Here is a 25,561-nt window from a genome sequence, read left to right as displayed (position 1 = left end):
TGGCTTCCTCCTTGCTCTCTTGGGTCACCTGCTCTGGGGGAAGCCAGCTGCCACTTGGTGAACACACTCCAGCAGCTCTGTAGCAACAGCCATGGAGCGAAACATCCTGAAAGTGGATTGTGAGGCTGCGCCCAACTCTCACATGGCTGCTGGCTGGCCAACATCTTGACTACACCCTTTGTGACAGACACCAGGCCAGTACTGCCCCCAACTCCTGAACTCCAGAGACCCTAAGAGAATAAATGTTTGTTGTTTGAAATCATTAAATTTGGGGGTGAGTATGATCTAATACTAACAGACTAAAACAAATAAATAAAAATAAAAAATAACTTTCAGGGTGGGATGGTTTGTTACGCAGCAACATAGAGCATACACAGACCTCAGGCTACTTCCCAGGGCTCTAGAAAAGCCCCGTTCCAGCCCCTCTGCCCCTGCCACCCGCCAGGCCCACCCAAACGCCGCAGGACAGAGGCACTCCAGCCTGCTGGTAAAGTGTTTGCCGTTGGGTTTTCGTTTGGCTGGTTGTGTGTACACAGTGTATACAAGTTGAGTTGTACAGAAGCCCAAGAAAGAGCGAGAGACAAAGGGTGGTGGGAGTGGGGGATGGGGGGGCCCGAGAAGGGGGAAGGGAGAGGAGACCGATAAAAAATAGAACCACATCCAGACAACAATGGGGCGGGGCAGTGGGTAGGGGACAGACACAGACAAATCGCCGTAGAAAAGGAGTGGGGGAGCAGAGAGCGGGGACCCTTCTCCCCCCTCTACCTCCCCAGCCCCTACCCCAGGTATGTACAATAAATAAGATTAAAAATAATTAACAAGATACGTTTTCCCCCTCCCACCCAACGCCGAATGCCCTGGGGAGGGAATGGCCCTTAGCAAATCTTGGCCTAATGGGGGGACTTGGGGGAGAGGGGGCCCCCAGCTCTCTGAAGCTGCCCCGCCCCCCTCAACCATAGATTTTTCCTATACATTATGTACAAGGTGAAGGGGGCGGGGCTGTGGCCGTGGGGGGGGTCGGGCAAGGGGAGAGGGAAACCGTTACTAAATAGACATTTATACATATATATAAATAATTTCTCTGTACACCGAACAGTGGGAGGAATGGGGAAGGAGTAGAGAGGGACTGGGAAAGGGGGGGAGTCGGATTTTGAACCCTGCCCTGGGGGGGCAGCATGGACACACCCTGACCAAAGACCCCCCCCACTTTCCCCGGCGACGGAGCCCAGGGATTAGCTCCTGAGGACACAGTTCTGTCCCAATTCTCGGTTCATGGAGGAGGTGCCCCCCACCCCCGGCTGGGGTAGGGTCACCCACAGCGGCTGTGGGCCTGTGCTTGGGCCAGCAGGTCGCTGAAGGAGTCAAAGAGCTGTTCCAGCCACGGCTGGTTCCGCATGCACTGCTGGACCACCTCCTCCTGGCCCAGGTCCTCGGCACCGCCCTCGATGGCCAGGGTCTGCAGGGGTTAAACATGGAGCTACAGAGGGTGCGACAACAGCCTCCAGGGAGGGAGAGGGCTGGGGTCCAGACCCCTGGGTCTAAGGGAGGAGGGGCTGGGGGCTGGGACCCCCCGGGTCTGTGGGAGCAAGGGCTGGGGGCCTGGACCCTGGGTCTGAGGGAGGAGGGGCTGGGGACCAAGACCCCTGGGTCTGAGGGAGGAGGGACTGGGGGCCTGGACGCCCTGGGTCTGAGGGAGGAGGGGCTGGGGACCAACACCCCCAGGTCTGAAGGAGGAGGGGCTGGACTTGGCCTCCTGGGTCCCGAGAAGAGGTCACGCAGGTTGGAATCCAGGTGATGGGTGCTGCGGGGGGTGCTCACCTGGTCCCGGCAGCGCAGGAAGGTGTGGTACTTATAGTGGTGGAGTGAATGGTAGAGTGTGTAGTATCCCGACTTCTCCAGCTCCACTTTGAACTCCTGGGCGCATGGAGTAGAGACGCCTCAGCCCCTCTGGCCCGGCGCTGGGCAGCCCGCCCCCAACCCCGGCACGGCCCCCACCTGGGCTCGGACCACGCTCCTCTTGAGCTTGCTGAGCGTCTTTCGGTTGTAGGGTTCCCCGGCCGGCCGCAGCCGCACGGCCCCCTCCTCGGGGGAGCCCTCCCCACTCTGCTCCACCTGCAGCTGTGGGAACGTGTGCAGGGCGTCCTGTGGGAAGCCAACGGGTCAGCAGGACACCTCCCTGGGCCCACACACCCCAGACTCAACACTCAGTCCTCAGATCTCCTGGTCACCAGGTGCCTCAGTTTCCCCCGGCTACAGATCAGGAGAGACACTCCAGAGTCTTGGATTCCTCAAAGGACAGAGGAGCCTGGGCCTGTCTGGTGGCCCTTACACCGTGCTTTCTGGCCCGGCACAGGATTCCCAGAGACGTCATGTTCTATCCGGAATTCTCAGCACCAGCCAAAATTTTATCCCAGAATTCTCAGCGCCAACCAAAATTTTACCCCAGAATTCTCAGCGCCAACCAAAATTTTACCCCAGAATTCTCAGCGCCAACCAAAATTTTATCCCAGAATTCTCAGTGCCAACCAAAATTTTACCCCAGAATTCTCAGCGCCAACCAAAATTTTACCCCAGAATTCTCAGCGCCAACCAAAATTTTACCCCAGAATTCTCAGCGCCAACCAAAATTTTATCCCAGAATTCTCAGTGCCAAGCAAAATTTTATCCCAGAATTCTCAGCGCCAACCAAAATTTTACCCCAGAATTCTCAGCGCCAACCAAAATTTTACCCCAGAATTCTCAGCGCCAACCAAAATTTTATCCCAGAATTCTCAGTGCCAAGCAAAATTTTATCCCAGAATTCTCAGCGCCAACCAAAATTTTACCCCAGAATTCTCAGCACCAACCAAAATTTTACCCCAGAATTCTCAGCGCCAACCAAAATTTTATCCCAGAATTCTCAGCGCCAACCAAAATTTTACCCCAGAATTCTCAGCGCCAACCAAAATTTTACCCCAGAATTCTCAGTGCCAACCAAAATTTTATCCCAGAATTCTCAGCGCCAAGCAAAATTTTATCCCAGAATTCTCAGCGTCAACCAAAATTTTATCCCAGAATTCTCAGCACCAGCCTAAAATCCTACCCAAAATTCTAACAGTCACTTAAAATTCCACCCTAAAATGCACTGGCATTCAATCCCGGAATTCTAATACCAGACTAACAACCCATAGTTCTCAGACCTCCCCTAATATTCTACATGAGGACTCTGAACCCCACCATAACAAGCCATCCCAGAATTTGTAGACTAGACTCAAAACCTCCAGCATTTTCAGAACCTAATTCTATCCAGAGTTTTCCAACCCACTGAATACTCTATCCCAAAATTTTCAGAGTCAGCATAACATTCTATCTTAGGATTCTCATTGCCAGTTGAACAATCCATCCCAGAATTTTCAGTCATCCTAACATTCCACCCAGAATTCTGAGTGAAACTAACATCTTACCCGGAATTCTCAGAATCACACGAACCTTTCACCTCCTATTTTCTGAGCCAGACTAACATCTCTCCAGCCATCTCAGCACCAGCCTCAAATCCATTCCAGAAGTCTCAGAAAACATTCTCCAAGCCAGACTGACATTCTCAGAATCCTGAGTGTCCCTAACATTCTATCCTGAAATCCTCAGTGCCAGACTAACATCCCAACCAGAATCCTTAGAGTCAGATTAACACTGTATCAGAACCCTGGACCATTCCAGAAGGGAAATCTTAACACTGAAGCCTGGAATCCGAGAGCCTGTGCCACGTCAGCAAGGAAGCCATGAGGACGCGCTGTCCCACCGTGAGCCTGGGGGCAGGCTCTGGTCTACACCTGCCTCCAGGCTCATATGGAAAACTACACTCTGCTGGGCCTTCCCAGCCACCCCTGTGCCATGCTGAGGCCCACAGCTCCCCTCCACCAGGGCCTTCAGGGCTGTGGGGACCAGAGACCTCCTCCTCACAGTCCTGACCTCCACTCTCCTCCCAGCCGAGCCCAGGCCAATGATCCCCTCTCAGTGATCCCTCCACCATGGACGGCAGCTGCCACGGACAGGTCGTCTCCATGCCCGTCCCAGCCCCAGACACCCCCTGCCCCAGCCCCCAAGCACCTGCAGCGCTGGGCTCAGCGACAGCCGCTTCAGGACTTTCTTCTTGTGCTCATTCAGGAGGCCGTCTATCTTCCGCATGGGCGGGAGGTACAGCTCGTCTGAAAGATGACGACAGGGTGTCAGAAGAGCCACAGCCCCACAACACACCAGGGCCAAGGAGGGGTCAGGGAGCCTGGGTTCCTAGATCCCCTCTCCACTCAGACCCAGGAGTCGGAGCCAACAGCCTCCTCTTCCCCCAGACCCAGGCGTCCGGCCCCTCCCCCTAGACCTCAGCTCACCATGAGTGTCCTCCAGGGCCTGGATCATGTCTGGGTCGAGAGCTGTGCTCACCAACATCTCTACATAGCTCCGGTACATCTCCCGCATCGCCCGGGTCTTCAGCAGACGCCCAGGTACTGCCCGCTCTGCGGGAAAAATAGGATGTGAACTTGTTATTCTAACATTCTCTGAGGCCACCTGTGTGCCAGACCCTAATGTAAACAGGAGAGAAATCCCTACTCTCCAGGAAGTCCAAGTTCACTGAGCTAGACTGACAGGCAAACACCAGTGCAACATGTCCTCATGACAGAATCGCAGACACTGCAAGGAGCTCACAGCAGGCATCAGAATCAGCCTGGGTGGTCAGGGAAGGCTTGCTCAAGGTCACAAGAAAGCTGAGTCTTGAGTGATAGGAAAGAGCCTTCTGGGCCAAGGAACTTTGTTTGCCTAACTCTGTGTAGCTTCAGTGAAGAAGCAGCACAGTTGGTTTCTAAAACAGTGAATCAAGTCAGAGAGATTATTTCATAAGAGGCAAGACTGACAGAAGTGACTGGTGCAGGGACCACACAGGTTGGTGCAGGCCAGACCATACAGGGCCACCAACACGAGGCAGCAATGGCAGGGACTCTTTCTGGTGGTCACTAGGGAGCCATGGGAGAGCTGAGAGCAGGGGAAAGATGAGTGTAAGTGTAGAAAAGTCCCCTCTGAGGCTACATAGGAGACAGACTGGATGGGTGAGACTGCAGGCCAGGACAATGGACCAAGTAGCAAAGGATGGGGTTGGCGCAGTACTGTGGGACAGGATACGGGGTCAGGGGTTAGAGGAAGAGGCTGAGCTGGGCGGGGGCTGTGGGAAAGAGTTGGGGGATGGGGTCGTCAGGTGAGAAGGGGCAGGGCTGGGGACTGCCCCGCTGTGGGTGTGAGAGGTAGAAAAGAGGTGAGATGGCCTAGTGACTGGGTGGCCAGAGGGGCTGTCCCTAAGATAGGGAAGCCAGGACAAGGAGCTCAGTGGGATATGGGGGTATTGGGAGGTCTGTGGGTGGCCATGGGGACGAACAGGGCGTGGGCTCACTGGAGCGTTGTGGGAGCCTCCCAAGCCAGAGGTGTTAAATGCGAAGCAACAAAGCCACTAAATTATACATTTTAAATAGGTGGATTGTATTATATATGAATTAGATCAATATACCTGCTTTAAAAAAAAAGAAAACTGAGGGCGAGAAAGGAAAAGACCTGCGAATCTGGGCCTTTAGTAAACGTCCTCTCTTGCCCCACCTTCACCTGGCCCAGCTCTAACTGCTTCCACCTGGCCTGATTTCTTAGCCAAGCACAGGTTGCCAAGTTAGACGACTACATTTCCCAGGCTCCCTTGCAGCTAGGGGTGACCATGTGATCAAATTCTGGCCAATGGGATATGAGAAGATGGAACATAGGACAAAATTTGTTTGCCCTCGTGTCCTTTCCTATGGCAAGACTGCAGGTGTGGAGCTGCTGAGCTGCCTCTGACCATGTGTCAGAGGACACGGCAACAAGGGGGACAGCTGATCAACAAGAGGGAAGGAAACTGAGTCCCTGGAAAACCCTAAAAAAGAGCCTGTTATTTTCCACAAACCTCCTGCCTACATCAGAGCTTTGATGGAAAGAGAATTCCACATCTCTCATTTGACTTGCTATATTTACAGTCTCTATTAAAACAGCGACCCTGGCACTATAGCGAAGAGTATGTGGCCTTGAGCAAGTCACATCAATTCTCAGTGCCTCAGTTTCCTCATCTTAAAATGGGGATAAATCTATAGCATCTACCTCCCAGGGTTTTTTGTATTTTCAGACAGGGTCTCACTGTTGCCCAGGCTAGAAGTGCAGTGGCATCATCACAACTCACTGTAGCTAGGACTATATGTGCATGCCACTGTGCCTGGTTAATTTTTTTTTTTTTTGGTAGCAATGAGGTCTCACTACATTGCCCAGACTGTCTCAAACTCCCAGCCTCAAGCGATCCTCCTGCCTCAACCTCCAAAAGTGCTAGGATTATAGGCATGAGCCACTGCACTCAGCCTTCCCAGGGTTTATGTCAAGATAAACTAAGCCAACATATAAATGCTTAAAATGATGCCTGGTACATAGTAAATGCTCAATAAAAGTCAGCTGTTCCTTTAAATTTACATATTGTGTGCAGGACACAGTAGCTCATGCCTGTGATCCTAGCACTCTGGGAAGCTGAGAGGATCTCTTGAGGTCAGGAGTTCCAGATCAGCCTGAGCAAGAGTGAGACCTCATCTCTACTAAAAATAGAAAAAATTAGTCGGGCACGGTGGTGCACACCTGTGGTCCCAGCTACTAGGGAGGCTGAGGCAGGAGGATCGCTTAAGCCCAAGAGTTTGAAGTTGCTGTGAGCTAGGCTGACGCCATGGCACTCAATCTAGCCTGGGCAACAGAGCAAGACTCTGTCTCAAAAAAAAAAAAAATTTACCTATGTGTACGTATACTTATTTTTGTAACTGTTACTGTCATCACAAACCAGGAACATTCCAAGCCCTCGGCATACAGCAGGGCACTGGGTGGACGTGGAGCTCACACATGGTGCCTACTATAGGCAAGCACTGTCCTATCAGCTTGTCTATTATTAACCCATTTTACAGTCACAAAGAGGTTATACCCCTTTCTCAGGGTCACCCAGCGAGTCATAGCAAGTCACACCACCATCACCAGGCCTCCAGGATAGACACCAGTCCCACATCTTCCTCAGCCCTGTAAACCTGCCTTTTCTTTGAGGCAAGAGTGGAGCATTGAAGAACACAGCCTGAGGCACCCTGGCCTCATCCCCACTCTGGGGGGACATCCAGTGTCGGCTGTGCAGCACTGTCTGGGTGCCTCAGTTTCCTCATCTGTATATGAGGATGATAACAGTATCCCCGCCTAGGACTTGTGAAAATCAAGCACATTAACATCCATCAAGTACTCAGAAAACAGCCTGCCGTGCAGTTAGGTAACCATTAGCTACCGCTGTTATTTGTAACTTACTGTTACTGTCTTGCTGAGGCTATCTGGAACCTTCTGGACAGCCCTGACCTGTGCCTCCTTCCAAAGGCTCAAGTCACTTCCCCGACCTCCCACTGAGCCCGCTGCCAAGGGCCTCACCGTCCTCACTGGGAGCTCCAGGGGATGAATCCGAGTCTGAGGAGCTGCCTGGTGGGCCCCCGCCTGCTGAGGCGTTGCCTGCTGCCTCCTTCAGCCACTTCTTCCTCTTCTTCGGGGGCGGCTCGGCCTTCACCTTGGTGGGCCGGGCCTTGGGCAGCCGGGAAGTGGCAGGCTGTCCCGTGGCAAGGCTCCGCTCCGGCCGCGTCTGCCGCCCGCTGGTGCCTCGCTCGCCCCGCAGTGGCCGCTCCCCACGTACCACTCTCTCCTTCTCCTTCTCCTTGTCCTTCTCGACAGGTCGAGGTAGGGACGGCTTCTCAGGGGCAGGGGGCTCGGGCACAGCCGTCTCGGGCATCTGCTCTGGGGGCTTCTCAGATGGTGTCTTCTCAGGGGTCTCAGGCTTGGGAGGGGGCGCTGGGGCCTTGGGAGGAGGGGCAGAGCTGCCCCCGGCAGATGCAGGGTTCTTGGCCTGTCCGGAGCGTCTGGAAGGAACAGAGAAGGGACTGTAGTCAGCAGCGCCCGAGAAACCCAGTCTCCTCCCTGGATCTCCCCCGCTCAGTATCCTAAGCACAGAAATAGCTTCCCTCACGCTCTGTTCTCCTCTCCCTGGGTCTCTGTCCCCTCCCCTCGCAGGTTCCATCTCCATGCCCGTGGGCCCTGCATGCCACCTGTCCCTCATCCCCGTGGCAGGTACCTGACTGGCGCCGGAGGCCGGTGCCAGGGTTTCCGGGCACAGACCCTCACGTAATCCTTCTTGTTGACGTTTTCTAGGAACTTTACATAGAGGCGCTGGTACCGGTTTTTCGCGTCCCCAAAATACCCCAAATACTATGGAAGGAAAGAGGCACATGAGGAAGTTCTTCACGTACCCCCAGCCAGGCAGCCCGACACCCAAGCTTCCCACCCTGTTCTGGGCCACCACGGCAGCCACCCGGAGCCTGCCAGGAGCTGGAGACCCCCTTCCAGATGCACTTTAGAGCAAGAGTGAGTCAGAGCCATATGTGAGGGGAACCCCAGCTTCTAGACACCCCTCCCTAGAGGCCCTCCATCCCCATTCCCCCTGCAGGCTTACATTACTGGTGGCACAAAACTGCCTCTGGCCATCCTTGATCTCTGGAGTGAATTTCTGCAGAAGGGCCTTCTGGACTCGCCAGATGGGTGGGGGCTCCCGTCCCGTCTGCAACGCCAGCTGGGGAGGAGGAGTGCAGCAAGGCCGGCAGGGTCAGCCCCCATCCCTGTACCCCTCGCCCCTCATCCCTGGCCCTCTGGCCTCACTCACCATCCCCTTAGAGAAAAGGCACAGTCGTCAACTGGCCTCAACCATCTGTTGACAAGTATCTTTCGCCTATCATGTCCTCAGCCCCGGGTGTAGCTTGAACCTGGCCTTGTCCTCCTCCTGGCCCACCCAGGGGCCCTGATCAGCCTGCTCCTTCTTGTGTTGCAAGGTTTTAGTGACTGTCACTTCACAGTGTGATAGTACAAAGCTTCCTGTGTGGCTTAGAATAATGACAACCCTTGAACACCCACCCCACCATGTGTCAGATACTGTGCTGGACATTGGGGTCCAGTGGTGAACGAGACCCACTGCCGTGGTCTGAATGTTTGTGTCCCCCCCAGAATTCACAGGTTGAAACCTAATAACCAGGGTGACAGTGTTAGGAGGCGGGGCCTTTGGGAGGTGATTAGGTCACGAGGACAGAGCGCTCATGAATGGGATCAGTGCCCTTATAAAAGAGGCCTCAGTGAGCTCCCTCACCCCTTCAGGCACAGTCAGAAGGCGCCACCTAAGGAACAGGGCCTCACCACACACGGAATCTGTTGGCCCCTTGATCTTGGACTTCCCAGCCTCTAGAACCGTGAGATACAAAGTTCTGTTGTTTAAAAACCACGCAGTAGGCCGGGCGTGGTGGCTCACGCCTGTAATCCTAGCACTCTGGGAGGCCGAGGCGGGTGGATCGTTTGAGCTCAGGAGTTCGAGACCAGCCTGAGCAAGAGCGAGACCCCGTCTCTACTAAAAATAGAAAGAAATTATATGGACAACTAAAAATATATACAGAAAAAATTAGCCGGGCATGGTGGCGCATGCCTGTAGTCCCAGCTACTCGGGAGGCTGAGACAGGAGGATCGCTTGAGCCCAGGAGTTTGAGGTTGCTGTGAGCAAGGCTGATGCCACGGCACTCTAGCCTGGGCAACAGAGTGAGACGCTGTCTCAAAAAAAAAAAAAAACAAAAACCACGCAGTCTATGGTATTCTAGTGGCACAGCAGCCCAAAGGGACTAAGATACCCACAGAGCCTTTTATGGGGCCTTCCTTATAAAGGTAACAAGACAGCAGATTAACAAAACAGGGCAAGTTTGTGGCTTGTGCCGAGAATAGACAGGTGACAGGTTACCTGGGACGATTTCCTCAGCATATCCACGGCAGGGGGAACACAGTGAGAGAAGGCTCCCCATTTCCGCACCCCTCCACACCGTGAGACACCCATCATCACCCTGCAGTGTGTGTGTGTCTCCCCTGGACACCGGGAACCAACCGACTTGAGTTAGACTCAGTGTGAGTTAGACCTTGGGGAGGGAAAGTGACAGCAGAGGGGCCAGACACAGGCACAAAAAGGAAGAGCACAGAGATAAAAGCGTTTTTGCCAACTCCCTGTGGCAGCCTGGAGGAGGAACCTCAAATGCAATCTGAATCCAAGAGTGCATCCTGGAAGAGGTGACAGATGCTGAGAAGAGTTCCTAGAAGGAACATGTCTTTAAGAGGGGTCTAGAGGAGAGCAACTGACAGGATAAATAAAGAATAAGAAAAGAGTGGAAATGTACATTGAATGCTGTGACAACCCAGAGAAGAATGATGGGACAATCCCTGTGTTCAAGGAATCCACAGTCAAGTTGATCAACAGGATTCAGAGGATAACACCAATTGATTGGTCATGGCTGCCTTGAGTATCATGCTCAGCAGTAGCAAGTGTTGGGACTGATTAGTGATGCCTGTCACAGGTATCAGCTGCGTGCCAGGTGTTGGCTGTCTACTCTTGGTTTTGAGCAAACTGCTTTCACACCCACAAATTTTGGTGACTCTAGAATGAGCCAGGGCTGAAGTCTCATATGAAGCTGAGGGAGGATAAGACAAGGTGCCCTGATCCCCAGTCCTTTATTCCACATTACCACACAGTTCCCCATCCTCCCTCCTGGTGACCCCAGGGGCCAGGTCAGAGACACAAGGGTGCAAAAGTCTATTTCAGGGCATATCCTGCCATGCTCCCAAACCTTCCAGGGCTCCAAACACACACAACTCAGCCTGGCAGAGAGACTCTGCCTCAGTTTCCTTTTCCTTCTCCTGTAGCCCAGCAGGATATTCCAGACCCCTCAAAGCTCAGCAGAGAAGTCCCAGACTTTCTGAGCCCAGCTTCTGCTTATACAGGTGCCTTTTCCCATTCAATTTGAATGTGATACTCTCCTTTCTAGTTCTCAGAAGCCTTTGAGGAGGCCACCAGAACACCCCCAATCAGAAGAGATGCTTCTCCTTGGTCCCCTCCAATCCCCATCTGCTTCCTCTGAGGAACCTGCCGACTCTCTAGCCGAGGTTGGGCCCCTCTGGCTCACACGTCCTAATGGGCTTGGTGCCTTTCTCCAAACGGCTCTTCCAGGATCTTCCAGGATCTCCGCCCTGCTCTTAGTCATCTGGCCTGACCCCTGGCATCATCCTCACCCATTTCCCAATCAGGGCCCGTCAGTCCCCAAACCCTGCCCTTCCTGCCTCTCCTTATGTCAATCAAATCACTGGCCACACCCACTGCCAGTTACTAGGAAAGCTGACGGATCACAGCCCCTACTCAACGGAAGCCATGGCTGCTTGGAGGAGATCTGACCAGGCAGTCAACCCACAGGCAAATCACCGACCCCATCTTGGCCCCAAATGCTGAGCAGGACCAATCAGATTCTCTCCTGACAATCTGAGCTGTGACAAGCTAAGACGCATGGCGTAAGCAGCAGTGAGGTAAGCTAGTGACCTACAAGCGCCCAGGTGAGGTACTGAGAAAGCTGCAAGGTCCCATTAAAGGAGGAGTCAGTCACAGGACAGAGGCTACAGACACACTGGGCCTGAACACCACCCTAGTCACCTCCCTCTCCCCTAATGTCTCCCTCACACAGCCTAATGTCTTCAACAGCACCCACCGATCTCATCATAGCGTCCAAAGTCCGACATTACCCAGCCCCTGCCCACCTTCCCGGCCTCAGTACTCACTGTCCAGCCACTCAACGCCTTGCATCCCTGCACATCACAAACATGCCAGGCTTTCCCTCACCACAGGGCCTTTGCACAGGCTGTTCCCTCTGCATGGACTGCCCCACCCACACCCTTCTCCACCCAATAAACTCTTACATGCTGAATCCTCACAACAATCCCAAGAACTGGGAGTTAATACTATCACTCTCATCTTACATATGGAAAAGCTCAAGTACAGGGTGGACCAGTCCCGCACTGTCCAATTTGACAGCCCCTCCCCACATGTGGCTCTTGAGCACTTGAAATGTGGCTGGTCCAACCGACATACACTACGGGTGTAAAATATACACTAGATTTTGAAGATTTAGAACACAAAAAGGGATACAGAATGTCTTATTAGCCTTTTGTCTTAACAATATCTCAATTTTAAAACATTGTTAGCAATTTTTCTATACTGATTACATGTTGAAATGATACTTTAGATATCTTAGTTAAATATAATTTCATCTGTCTTTTTATAAATGTGAGACTGAGAAAGGTTAAAATCACACGAATGGCTCAGGTGATATTTCCATTGGATCGCTGTTGTTCTGGAATAAACAATGGCCTACAGCTTAGGTTGTTTTTTTTTTTTTTTTTTTTTGGTTTTTGAGACAGGGTCTCACTCTGTTGACCCGGGTAGAGTACAGTGGTATGATCATAGCTCACTGCAACCCCAAAACTCCTAGGCTCAAGAGATCCTCCTGCCTCAGCCTCCCGAGTAGCTGGGACTACAGGTGTGTGCCACAATGCCTGGCCAATTTTTTCCATTTTTGGTAAAGACAGAGTCTAACCCTTGTCCAGGCTGGTCTCGCACTTCTGAATTCAAGCAATCTTCCCACCTCAGCTTCCCAGAGTACCAGGATCACAGGTATGAGCCACCGCACCCAGCCTACTGCTTGTTTCTGTAGGGTCTTTGAGCTAAGAGTGGTTGCTCTGTTTTTTTGTTTTTTTTCTTTGAGACTGGGTCTCACTCTGTCACCTGGGCTAGAGTGCAGTGGTGTCATCATAACTCACTGCAACCTCAAACTCCTGGGCTCAAGAAATCCTCCTGCCTCAGCCTCCCAAGTAGCTGGGACTATAGGCTTGAGCCACAACACCCAGATAATTTTCCTATTTTTTTGTAGAGACTGAGTCTCACTATGTTGCTCAGGCTGGTCTCGAACTCCTGGCCTTGAGCGATCCTCCCATCTCAGCTTCCCAGAGTGCTGGGATTGCTAGGATTACAGGCGTGAGCCAGGGAGCCCAGCTGATTTCTACATTTTTACAGGATGGTCCAAAGAAAAAAAAACCAACAACAAAAAATATGAGGCAGAAACCATATGTGGTCTGCAAAAGCTGGAAATGCTATCTTGCCCTTTACAGAAAAAGTTTGCCAAGCCCCGTACCAAAGACTTGCCCAAGTTCGCTACGAGGAATAACAGAAGCAAATGTTTACGGGCATCTTCTGTGTGCCACCCACTGCTGGAGAACGGGGCATGTCATAACAAGAAAGTCCTCAATTTACAGTTGCGGAAACTGAGGCTTAAGAAGGCTTGACACCAGCCCAGCTCAGAAGTGCCCAAGATTCAGGACAGTCAGGTTAATAACAAAGCTGTGCCCTTAACCATGCCGCCAACTAGCCCTGTCTCCAGACCCACGAACGAACAAGTCCTCGGTGTCTGCCTGAGTGGCTCGGGGCTGTGTGTCCCCCATTATAACACACACTCCAGTTGTATTTTAAGCATCTGAGTCCTCGCCTGGCCCCTTCCCCTGTCCCATGCCAGCTGGGAGGTGGTGTCAGATGGCCCTGGCTCCAATCCCAGCTCAGCACCTGCCAGGAAACAGACTCCCTCTCTCTGAACGTGAACTTCCCCATCTGTAAAATGGGGATGGTTGAGGTCCCTGCCCCAGAGAGCCCTGTTCACGTGACCCAGTGCTGAGAGCCCAGCAGCGTGGGCTGCTGTCACTGCCAACATCTGACTAGAACATACATGGGGAACAGCTGAGTCTGCGGCCGGCAGAGCTGGGCGTGGATCTGAGGGCCAAAGCCTGGGAAAGCTACTTTACCTCTGTTTCCTTCCCTGGAAAATGGGGTTCATAACCCTAACAGGAAGGATTTTACCTCTCTGAGCCTCAGTTTCCTTCTCTGCAAAATAGAATTAGTGGTCCCAATCATGAAGGATTATAAAGATAAAACTCGGAGATGGACAGTGGTGACAGTTGCACAACGTCAATATCTGTCTGTAATGCCACTGAATTGTACACTTAAAGGTGGTTAAGGCCGGGCGCGGCGGCTCACACCTGGAATCCCAGCACTTTGGGAGGCTGAGGCGGGAGGATCGCTTAAGGCTGGGAGTTTGAGACAAGACTGAGCAACACAGTGAGACCCCATCTCTACAAAAAATTAAAAAAATTGCCAGGTATGGTGGCACACGCCTGTAGTTCCAATAAAATTTTATTTACAAACATAAACAGTGGGCTGGATTTGGCCCAGGGACCGTGGTTTGCTACTCTTGACTCCAGAGGCTGAGGCGTGCGAATCACTTGAGCCCAGGAGTTCAAGGTTACAGTGAGCTATGATCACACCACTGCACTCCAGCCCAGGCAACAGAGTGACATCCAGTCTCTTTAAAAAAGAAAACACACAAAATTCTGACTGTGACGTGTCCAAAGTCCTGTCCCTCAGGTGGTAGCAGACATTTCTATCATTGTCGTTTGTTTGACATCTTCCTCACCTGTCTGGTGCGGATGATCAAATCTGCCTTAGAAACCATTTAGATAAAATGAAATAACATATATGGGGTGCTAAGGGGGTGAGTATGACCATGAGGACACAGGAGTACAGGCCAGGCAGGGACACCTGAGACTCCAGGCACTGGGAATGTTCTGGTTACGGGGCTGGGTGGTAGGGTCATGGGTACTCATTGCAGCATTTTGCTGTATAACTATAACTTACATATCTCTTGAGAGTTCTTTCGTATGTATTGAAATAGTGTTGAAAAGATACTAAGGTATGAGGATATGCTACCTGGGATGGGTGAGGTGGGGGCGGGGGGCAGAAAGTACTAGAAGGCGATGGTGGTGGAAGCTGGGTAAAGGGTACACACAGCTCCATTATTTTATCTGCTCTACTTTTCTCACAATAAAAGCGATTAGTAAAAAATAGGAAAAAACAAAGTTCTCCTCAGTAAACACACTAAAGAACAAAGTGTATTAAGAGTTATTACTCTTATAATTAATTCATTCCACAATTTTCCATCTATATTTCAGAACAGCACCGAAGATTAAATCAAATGTGACAAGAAGGGCCATAGTCAATGACAGCGATTAATATAGAGAATGGCTTTAGCCTTCGGTGCCACCATGAGGGGGACAATGGCTTGCTAACCTGTCTATCACCTGCTCTGCCTCATGCCCTCCACAGAGCACTACACAGTATCTGATGTCACTCACCCTTGTCAAGCACCTATCGTATTAATTCTCTGATCCAACTCTACCTGGAGAGGTTGGCAAACTTTTTTTGTAATGGGCCAGACAGGAAATGTACCCCCACTCCCTGCCGTACGGGGAAAACAGCCGGAGATGGTATGTAAATGAATGGGCATGGCTATGTGCCAATAAAATTTTATTTACAAAAACAAGCAGTGGGCTGGATTTGGCCCAGGGGCCGTGGTTTGCCAACCCCTGGAGTAGAATAACTGGACGCAGTGAACAGGCTGGTCTATATAAAGCACTGAAGCTACAGCCTGACACACGGTACGCGTTTCCCAACCATTAGCTATACTTATGGGTTCCATGTATGCACGCTCGTAAGCACACCAGGCCAGCGCCTCCCGCGTCCGCCACTATGGCACAAATCGCAACATGGTCTGTGTCTCTGTTATACTGGAAGCTCCCTAAAACCAGGGCCTCATCTGCTTTGACCGCTACCATACCTCTAGTACCCACAGCAGTGTATCTGCAACAGACGTTCTCAACCACTTTATCTTACACCTAGGTGACACACACACATGCACACAATACTGCGGAGGCCGCGTGTCCTGCATCAGAGCACACTGCTCCCACTGGCCACTTCCTACTGTGAATTCCAGAGGGGCCCAGCGAGTCTGTCTCAGCCATTACTGTATCTGCAGCCCCCAACACAAGCCTTGGCATCCAGCTGGCGCTTAATACATGCTCGAGTGGCCAAATCCAGCGAGCCCAGCTTTTGGACAAGGCTGGGACTCACCTTGAGAGAAGGGATGTCCTCGGCACGGATGACAAACTCGTCACGCTCCCGGAAGATGCCCTCTCCGCCACTCTCGCCGGCCTCCTCGTCCGTCTCCCCACACACGGCTGCCGTCTCCTGCTTCTTGGCCAGGTGCAGGGGCCGGGCATCGGGTGGCTCAGGGTCCTCGGGGGACGGGGCGGCGGGCTCCTCAGGAGGGGCAGCTGGCGGGGCAGCGGCTGGTGGGGGTGGCGGTGGCGGAGGTGAGGGCAGGGCTGGTGGAGGTGGTGGTGGAGGTGGCGGCGGCGAGCTGGGCACAGGTGCCACCAGTGGTGGTGGCGAGGGCAGGGCTGGCGGTGGCGGGGGCGGAGGCTGAGGAGTTGGGGCAGGAGGTGGGGAGGGTGGGGGCTTCTCTTCCAGCAGCGGGGGCTCTGGGGGAGAAACGCAAGTCAGGCCTGGATGCCATTCACCATCCCTGGCACCTTCCCTCTTGTGCCAAAGGTCCCTTCCTATGCCAAAAGCTCCTTTCAGCCCCCCAGGGGTCCTTCTGCCACATTAAAGCCCTTCCCTGAGACCCTTTCCTGCTCCAGCAGCTATTTTGAGTCTCTAAGCCCCGTCTCTTCAGACCTAAAATGTCTCTTTGTGGCCTCGAAGCCCTTGTGTGGCTCTTAACTCTTCCTATTGCTCCTCCCACCCCCAAGTCATCCCTCCCTGCTAACCTCTCTCTTCCCTCGTCCACCCAAGCCCTTCCCTGTCCTGTCCTCAGCCTGCTCCACTAAGAGCCCCAGGGATTTTTTAACATCCCCCTCAAACTCCCTGAAATCCCTGATCCCCGAAGTTGCTACTCCATCCCTGTGGCCTCAGCCATGGCCCTTCCCTACCGTCAAAGGCTCTCTCACCCCAGCCTTCTCTCTGCCTGGAGCCCCCTGGCTTTTCCCTGAAGCCTCCATTCAGCCTCACCCTCCCTCACCTCACTCCCGTTCTCCACCTTTCTACACCCCACAGACTTCTCCATTCCCCAGGACCTCTCTGAGCCCTCCTCCAAATCCCCACCCTCATGCTCCCATGCCTCTACTTCCCCCATTAACACCCCTTAAGTTTTGTCCAAGGCCTGTCTCAGACTGGACCACCACCCAGACCCTGCTGCATCCCCAGCCTTCCCCTTGGCCCCACTACAAGACCTATATCGCTCCCCAAGTCTCTCTCTGCCTTGCAGACACCTTCCTGTCCCCACTGCAGGTCACATCGCCGACTCTTAGAGATCTGTCAGGCCCCACATCTCCACCAGTTTCAGAACCTCTCTCAGTACCTCTCATCCATCCTGATCACTAACACCTGCCCTGTGTCCCTGCCTTCTCCAGTGCCCACCGTGGGGCCCCTCCGAGTCCACTTAACACCTCTGGGCAAATTAGAAAAAGATGTGCCTTCCTCAAAACACTTGTTCGCCCCCAATCAGGAAATTACCTTTGGAAACATACAAGTCTAAACCATCTATATGAATGGTCTCCCTTATACAGTGTGTAACCTGCACAACTGTACCTACTGACCATGATAACCCAAAACTCTGCCCCGCCCCCAGACGACCTTCCCAGAGCTCACCGGGTGTGCCATTGCTGTTGGCACTGGGGAGTCCCGGGAGAGGGGGTGGCCCTGGGACTGCAGCTGTGGTGGCCAAGGGCGGCCCATCTGGGGTGGAAGTGTCCTTAGGCCCAGTGAGGGGTGGGTCATCAAGGGCAGAGATGGCCGAGGAGATGCTCTCCTGTAGGTCCCGGTTCTTGGCGACAGAGTCTTCCTCGTCCGAGGAGAAGGAGGGCAGCGTCTCGAGGTTCCGCTTCAGCTCCTCGTCCAGCCGCTTGCAGGGTGAAGGGCAGCCTAGCCCCAGCCCCTCGCTCTCTGCAGCCTCCAGTGCGCCCCCCAGCCCGAAGGCGCCGGCAGGTGGGGGGTGTGGGACAGCAGGGGCAGCAGGGGGCTGGGGCTGCAGGCCTCTGCCTGGCACAGAGGGTGGCACGCTCTTAGGTGGGCTGAGCGGGGGCGTCAGTCCCGCCTGGTAGAGCGGCGGGTGGCGCTTGCCTGACTTGAGGAAGTCCAAGAAGGAGGCCATGAAACCCGACTTCATCTCCGGCTGCTTCTCCTCCACCTCCTTGATCTTGGCCTCGATCTTCTCCCGAGTCAGGCTCGAGTCCAGGCTGTTGTGGTCAGCACCCGATACTGCCTCGCCTGAGGAGACTCCCAGACCCTCGCCAGCCTTGGGCACAGACAGCTTGATCTAGATATGGGGCGGTGGCGAGTGAGAGCCCAGTCGTCCAGGCCCCCAGCGCCCCCCTACTTAAGACCCAAAAGTGCAAAATCCCAGACACTCAGCCTGTGAGATGTAGAACTCAAACCTACAGACCCGTTCTCTTAGATTCCAGAATGTCAGGACCCGAGTTCCTCCCTCCGAAGGCCAGGAACTTAGACCCAGTGACCTGTCTTATCTTACAGCCCAGTTCAGGTCCCCAGGCCTGCCTCCCAGAGACCCAGAAACATAGGATCTCTGGTTGCCCAACCTTTAGAATATAGAAGCCAATATAGGCCCCAATCCCTGGCTCTCTCTCGGGCAGAGAGTTTCAATTCTTAGATCAGTGGACCCTGGAACTCTAACCCCAGACTCATCTCCTCACTGGCTTTAGGAGAATAAATCTTATCTCCCTGCCCTGAAAATACCCAAATACGACCCCAATCCTTTCTTTTCTGTAATACTCAGAATTTCAGACCCAGCCTGAAGACCCAGTCCCCCTCACCTTTAGTGGCTTCAGGGGCTCCATCCGGGTGCCCCCTGCCTCTTCAGCCTTCCTGCCCCGACCTCGGCCCCGGCCCCGGGGTTTCTTGGCCGCATCCGTGGGCGTGGAGGCCGAGGCTGGCCCTGCAGTGGGGACCTCCAGCGGGCGGATCCGGGGCCTCCCCCGGGGCCGGGGAGGACCGTCACGCTTCGCCTTGGTGGGCTTGCGGCCTCGGCGCCGGGGTCCATCAGGGCCCGGGTTGGGTGGGCAGAAGTCGATGTCCCCCAGCGGAGAAAGAGCTGGGCGGGAGCGGCAGCTGGACACCAGGTCAGGCAGGCGCCGGGGGTTGAGGCGGATGTCAGCGGGCACGTCGGCCTTGTCCTCATCCGCCTCAAATTCGTACTCCTGTGCATACAGCTTCTTGGGCGTTTGGAAGGGTGGGTCGCGGCGCCGCAGCAGGTGGAAGGAGGACGTCTTGAGCAGCTTCTTTGGCTTGGTAGAGCAGAAGATGGGCGAGGTCAGGCCGCCCTTGGGTTCGGAGGCTGGCGGCGGAGGTGGCGGTGGGGGAGGCGGAGGCGGCGGGGCCGCCTGGTGGGGCCCGCTCTGAATCAGGCCCAGCGGCTCAGCATTGACCGTAGAGGGCAGCTCGGGGGGCTTGTTGGGGTCCAGGCCCAGGCCTGGTGTTGCAGGCCCAGCTCCAGATGCCCGGCCAGGGCAGTAGGGCCCATAGGGATCATAGGCAGGGGGGCCTGGAGGTGGCCCAGTGCCTGTCTTAGGATCACCCTCGTCCTCGGGTGGCCCGGCCTTGCTGTAGTCGTCCGCCGCCCCGCCGCCGAACATCTCCTCCATGGTGGGAAAGAAGCTGCGCTCCTCATCTTGGAGCAAGGAATCCGGGAAGCAGATGGATGTCAGCGGTACGAAGCGGGGGGCCTTGGTGCCTTGTGGGCTGGGGCTGCGGTAGGCGCCCGCAGGATCCTTGCCCTCTGAGTTAGGTGGGCCTACGGCCCCGTCACCAGGCCCCGGGGGCAGCGGCTCCAGAGCCCCGAGCAATTCCTGCATGGCACCTGGGGGCTCCAGGCTCTCCTCCGGTCGCAGGCGGGGGCTGGGGGCCGCAGGCTCCAGGCCGTGGCTACGGAGGTGGGCCTCGAGCTGCAGGGGCATGGGGGGTGGAGGTGGGGGTGGCGGTGGGGGCGGCTGGGGCGCCCCATCACGCGTGGCTGGCTCAAGGAGATGGACACCGACTTTGGGGGCGCTGGGAGAGGGGCTGGGGGCGTGGCTAAGGACAGAGGGAAGCAGCTGGGGGGGAGGCGGAGGCAGCACCAGTGGGAGGTCAGGGCCTCCAGCCTCCAGGAGGAGGCCATGGGGTGTAGGCTGGGTAGGCTGGGCAGAGGGAGGTGGGGGTGGCGGGCTCTTCTGCAAGAAGGCTCCCAGCTCCTTGGCACCTGCCCCATAGTGGACAACTGAGGTGGCCAGCCCCTCCGGGGTCTCGCCACCCCGTTCTGGCCCTTTCTTCTTTTCTTTCAGCCTTCCCAGGCCCAGCTCTAGTGCTGCCGTGGCACCCTCGTCCAGGCTGGCACTGGTGCGGATGACACTTTGCAGGTGATACCTCTGGGGGTCTTCCTTGGCCAACTCGTAGGGTGTGCCTGGCGGTCCCCCGGCCCCGCCGCTCCCCCCAAGTCCCTTGGAGGCATCAGCCGCCCCATCCTCGCCCACCAAGCCATCAGCCCCTGAGGTCCGAGGGGGGCTGGGCGCCTGCAGGAGGTGCTGGATGAGGAACTCCTCATCCTCTGTGCGCTCAGCAGGAGCCCCGCCAGGGCCAGCCAGCAGCTCCGAGCCATCTCCCTTGCCCTTGTAGCCGCCTGCTCCAGATGCATAGCTGCCGGCTCCTGGAGGTGCCAGGAACGGGGCTGAGGCCAAGACTGAGCTCAGGTATTTGCCAGGGGCTCCTGGAGAACCGACTCCAGGAGGGCGGCCAGTGGCAGGCGGCGACTGGAGTGGGCGAATGATGTGAGAAGGGCTGGCCTCCCCACCGCCTCCTAGGGAGCTGGGTCCCCAGCCACCCCCATGGCCTGAGAGTGCTGGGGAATGGCCAGTACTATAGCTGAGTGAGGGGCTGGCTGTGGGCAGCCCCTGGGAATGGGCAGCTGGGCCTGGGTAGGGCTCACCCTGCACCCCATAGAGCTGCCCCTGCAGCTGGTCCGGAGAGTAGCTCTGACAGGTGGCTAGGCCAGGAGGTGGGGGGCCACTGGGGGGCTGTGGGGGGCCCCCTGAGTAGCTGGGGCCTTTGCTCAAGTCCTGTGCTTGCCCCCCACCAAACCCTTGCCCGTAGGCTTGGGGTCCCAGAAGCCCTTGTGGCTGACCAGGGGAATAGGCCTGGCCCCCTGCCCCGCCAGCACCAGAGGCCTTCCCAGTGGCGTAGGCTGCTGCTGGTCCTCCCAGGCTCTGGCATTTGGGTGTGGCAGTCGAACGGGGTGGTGGGGGCCTAGTGGCACCCCCCGCAGCTGCTCCATAACCACCTTTGCTAGTCTTATAACCAGGCGACTGAATGATGGGGCGGTAACCTCCGCCACCACCCCCAGCCCCACCTCCCCCGGCCGCCTCAGGGCCCGTGGCTCGGCCTGATGCCCCAGCTGTGGCTCCACTGGGACCAGCCTTGCTAGGCTCCCCAGCACCCGGGGAGGGCTCCCCACCGCCCAGGGGGCTGCAGGCCAGGTTGGCCCGATGGCCCATGGAGGGGTAGCTGCCTCCACAGCTCAGGTAGTGCTGGAGGGCATGGGCTGGTGGCGGAGGTGGTGGGGGCTGGGCACTAGCTGGCCGCTGGTAGTGCTTGATGACGGTGTCCTGGCGGGGCAGGGCCCGCTCGGGCGGCGGTGGGCCCGGGGCAGTACCAGAGAAGTTGTAGAGCTGTGGGGAGGACTGCTCAGCCGCAGCAGCGGAAGAGGAAGCCAGGAGATTGAACTGAGTTGGGAGGTGGCGGGGAGGTGGTGGTGGGTCTGGGGGGCCAGGGCGGTAAGGGGGGGTCTGTGCTGGACCAAGACCAGCAGGCCCCAAAACGCCACCCCCAGCCAGGCGCTCGAAGCCCAATGAGGAGGGTACCGTGGGTGCCTGCGAGGGCTTCAGGTGTAGCACATCATGAGGGGACAGGAGCCCATTAGCTGGAGGACTGAATGGGGGGTCCTGGAGGCTGAGGGACGAGGGCACTGGGAAGGGCCGGCTGCCGAAGGAAGCCGGGTGCTGGTAGGCCGACAGGGCAGAGGAGGACGGAAAGGTGCTGGAACCCGGCAGGGCGCCCGAGATGAAGAGTTCCGTGGGGCCCGGCGTGTGCATGGCTGGAGGTGACGAACACTGGAGGTCAGAGAGGACCACAAGCCAGCCCCACCCTGCCCCTCCAGGTCTGGTGCTGGGCTTACCTGTTTGCCAGGAAGGACTACGGAACTGGGAGAGGAGAGAAGAGGCGGAGGGGCCAGGCTGGGGGCCCCGGGACTCCAGGGCTGAGATGAGGTTCATGACGGAGGTGTCGGGCCCTGCTGAGCCTGCGTGGTGGAGGCCAGTGTCAAAGAGTCCAGAGAGGCCTAGCCAGGAATAGGGAGTAGAGTCAGCCAGGTGGGGGGTAGGGCAGGGTCAAGAAAGAAAGGGAAGAGGCCAAAGGCAAGGGGAGTCAGGGAAACGATTTGGGGAACAGGAAGGGGCTGATTCAAAGAGGAGAAAATGGGCAGAAGCAGCAAACTAGACAGGACTGAGGGGAGGGAAGAGGGAAAGGCAAGGCAGTGAAGCAGGATGGGGGCCCCCAATGACAAGGGTAGGAGGCCCAGGTAGGAAATGGTTGTCTAAAGAGTAAGAAAAAGCCAGAAGTGAAGGAGGCAGGAGCAAAAGGACAGAGTCTTCAGTAAGGGTGGGTGGGGGAGACCAAATGATTTGGGCAACTCCAGCGTGGAAGGGTAAAGGATAGGACGACTGGAGTCGCACAAGGACAAGAGGACAAGTCAAAAGCAGTTGAGCCAAAGTGAAAGGATACAGGAAAAAAAAAAGGGTGAGGAAAAAAGGGAAGGGTCTAATCAGGAGGGTCAAGGGTCAAAGGGAACAGCACCGTCTCATTGCTGATATATCTAGGAAGGGGGAAGTGGCAGCAAAGGAAGGGAAGCAATTAGAAGCGCTGGAGGCAAGACCAAGGGGTAGAATAAGGCAGCAGGAGAATCTGAGGAAAAAGGGGGAGGGCCAAAGGATTGGAGCCAATCAGGAAGAAAGGGAATCAGGAAGAAAGAATTCAGAGTTCCAAGCAGCCCAGAGAACGGGGCAAACCCAGAGGGAAAGGACTGGGGTGAGCTGGAAAAAGACGGAAAAGCCTGGAAGAGAAGGTGGGATTTGGGGGTCTGATGGGACAGGGCCAATTGGAGTGAAAGGGGCGGGGCCACAGACAGGAGCAGACGAATCCGGCGAGAAATTAAGCAGGGACCAGCAGCCTCAGAGGCAACCAATCAGAGGAGAGACAGCATGGGGCGGGCCACGACACACGACACGGCCAATTAGGAGGGGTGGAACTTTCAGTAGCCAATCAGCTCCCTCTGGGGGAGGGCCAGCCCAAGCAGGGCGGGATGGGGGCAGTACCTGCCGGGTGGTGGTTGGTGGCATAGCTTTGCAGTGGGTGGGGGGCTGCGTAGGCCTGGCGGTGTAGGATGTCCGTCTCAGGGTGTGAGGTCCTGGAGCTGCCATAGACCAAGCTGGGGGGAAGGGGAAGATGTCAGGGGGTTCTCCCAAGCTACCCTCTGAGAAGGGAGCTCAGGAAATCCCCCAGGGAGTTGGGGGGAGCCTTCCAGTTGACTGGGGGGTTATCCCAGGGAACACTGTACCCTAAAGGTAAGACAAGGGAATCGGGATGCCCAACTAAAGAGCCAGAGAAATGACCCCCACTCCAGAGCCCAAATAGAGCCCATACAGTCTCAATTTACAAACAGGCATGCACAGAGAGGAGACAAACACACAGAAGAGGGTACAAATCAGAGGAAGTATCTTGAGTTGCAAATGTGAAAGGAGTGGACCCTCCTGAGCCCTCCCCTGTCACTCTTGCATCCTAACTGCCACCCAACCCCAGCGCCGGTGACATAGACTGTGGGGCCAACTCTAGAGGTACACATAGATGCCCCCTCTTCTGCAGACACGTGGGAACACATAGGCCCTGAACCTCATGGGGTGGTGCAAACCAAGTCGGGAGGAGGAGGCAGACTATTCCCCAAACGGCAGGGTTGGGGGATGGGGAGGGGAGGGGATAGGACCCGGGGAAAGTACCAAGTACAAGTGTGAACAAGAACACTGTCCATCCCCGGAGGTTGAGGTTCAAATGCACGAGCCCATGCAAAGCCAGGTATGTGTGCAAACGGGTATCCAACTCACCCGTGGGGAAGAAAAGATACAGAGCGAGAGTCCCACATGGAAAATCCTGACACACTTGGGGTTATGCCCAGCCATGCTGGAAAACCCAGGTGTGTGGAGGGCGGAGGTGTTCAGGGGCAGGTGAAGTGTAAGGGCGCCACACAGATATGCAGCAGGAAAGGGAGAGATTCACAGGTGAACACGCTGCCAGCCACGCACGCACAGGGCCCATGCTCACACAAACACACACCCGGGAAACATCCGACTCTTCCCATGCAAAGGCCCCAATCCGTGGCCGAGACTCAAGAGGGCAAACACTCCATTCCATGACATCAACTAGGATTCTCTGCCTTTGCGGGTGGGGAAATTAAAGGGGGCGTGTCCCAGATGCCTGACCCCCCCCCCCGTACACACACAGAACCCCAGCCTTAGCAAGGGGGCGGGGCCCTGTGCCCACTCTGCGCGCGGAATTTCTTGTAGGGGGGGCTCGTGGCGCGGCCTCGCGCAGTCCCGGAACAATAGAACCGAGAGGGGGTGCGCGCCCCCCAAGCCTGCGTTCTGATTCTCCTTTCCTTCCCACGTTTGCAAGAGCAGAGCCTGGGGTGCGGGGGGGAGGGGTCAGCAAGCTGGGAATCCAAGGATGGGGGGAAGTCCAGGCCTTGCTTCGCCAGTCCCTCCCACCTTCCCAAGGCCTTCCCGTCCAAAATTGTTTTGCACCCCCATTTTCCCGCTGCATTTCTCATTTTGCATGCCGGAGCTGGCTTTGGCGGAGTTTGCAATTTGCAAACTGGGGCGGCGGCGTTGTTACAAACCGAGGAAGGCCGCTCCCTAGCAAGCCGGAGGGGAGTTTGCGATGCACGCGTCGCCAGGCGGGCCCGGCCGGGCCCGGCTGGGCTCCCACCCCTTGGCCCCTTTCTCCAGGCCACCCTCAGCTCCTTACCTAGCTTTCGCTGACCTCTCGTAACTCCATCCCGCCCCGGCGCCGAGCGGGTCCCCGAAGCCGGCGCTGGGGTAGTTCCTGTCCATGAATTGGCCGCGGTGGAAATTGGGGGGAGGGGGAGGGAGGGAGGGGAAGGAGGGGGCGCGCGCGCGCTCTCCTCCGCCGCCGCTCCCTCCGCTGCTGCTTTTTCCCCCCCTTTTCTCTCTCTGTCTCTTTTTCTCTTTGCAGCCGCCGAAGGCCCGGGAAGGCCCCGGGCGGGGGAGGGAGGGGTCAGGGGCGGAGGGGCGGGCAAGGGAGGGGGTGCAGCCGCTGAGCCAAGGAGGGGGGAAGGGGGGTTCCCCCTGGAGGAGGGAAAGGGGGGGAGGAGGGACCCCGCTGTCTCCGCCTTTGCCCCGGCGCTTGCAAGAGAGAACGGGGGGCGCGCTCTCGGGAGGGGGCGTCCCGGGCGGCCCCGAGGTGGGTGCAGGCGCTGGGTGCTCGCTCCCTCGCCGCCGCCGCCGCCGCCTCCTCCTCCTCTGCGCTCACGGTGCAGCCATCTTTGCACAAGGCGGCTGGGGGAGGGGG

At 56.1% G+C, this 25,561-nt stretch overlaps 1 protein-coding gene across 1 annotated transcript; it reads right to left on the bottom strand.

The window, feature by feature from the left end:
• Nucleotides 1-488: 488 nt before the first annotated feature.
• PRR12 (proline rich 12) lies at nucleotides 489-25,561 on the bottom strand. Its single transcript, XM_069457668.1, has 14 exons — nucleotides 24,998-25,561; nucleotides 23,296-23,408; nucleotides 22,101-22,262; nucleotides 18,712-22,019; nucleotides 17,531-18,197; nucleotides 15,953-16,362; nucleotides 8,549-8,665; nucleotides 8,171-8,304; nucleotides 7,480-7,958; nucleotides 4,365-4,490; nucleotides 4,087-4,184; nucleotides 1,996-2,142; nucleotides 1,819-1,914; nucleotides 489-1,456 (listed from the first exon to the last, which is right to left on the bottom strand). Exons 1-14 carry the CDS (start codon nucleotides 25,081-25,083, stop codon nucleotides 1,310-1,312), a joined length of 6,090 nt encoding a protein of 2,029 aa, XP_069313769.1. The 5' UTR covers nucleotides 25,084-25,561; the 3' UTR covers nucleotides 489-1,309.

This window comes from Eulemur rufifrons, chromosome 24 (genome assembly GCF_041146395.1).
Source record: "Eulemur rufifrons isolate Redbay chromosome 24, OSU_ERuf_1, whole genome shotgun sequence".
NCBI classification, from domain to species: Eukaryota; Metazoa; Chordata; class Mammalia; order Primates; family Lemuridae; genus Eulemur; species Eulemur rufifrons.
The sequence above is the reverse complement of the archived record's forward strand: the minus strand, read 5'-3'. Positions and strand labels throughout refer to the sequence as shown.

Coding starts and splice junctions, on each gene's coding strand:
- PRR12 (XM_069457668.1), bottom strand. CDS start 25,083: ATGGACAGGAACTACCCCAGCGCCGGCTTCGGGGACCCGCTCGGCGCC. Junction 18,198..18,711: donor AGCCCCTGAAGCCACTAAAG/GTGAGGGGGACT, acceptor CCCCATATCTAG/ATCAAGCTGTCTGTGCCCAA. Junction 2,143..4,086: donor CGCTGAGCCCAGCGCTGCAG/GTGCTTGGGGGC, acceptor GGCTTCCCACAG/GACGCCCTGCACACGTTCCC.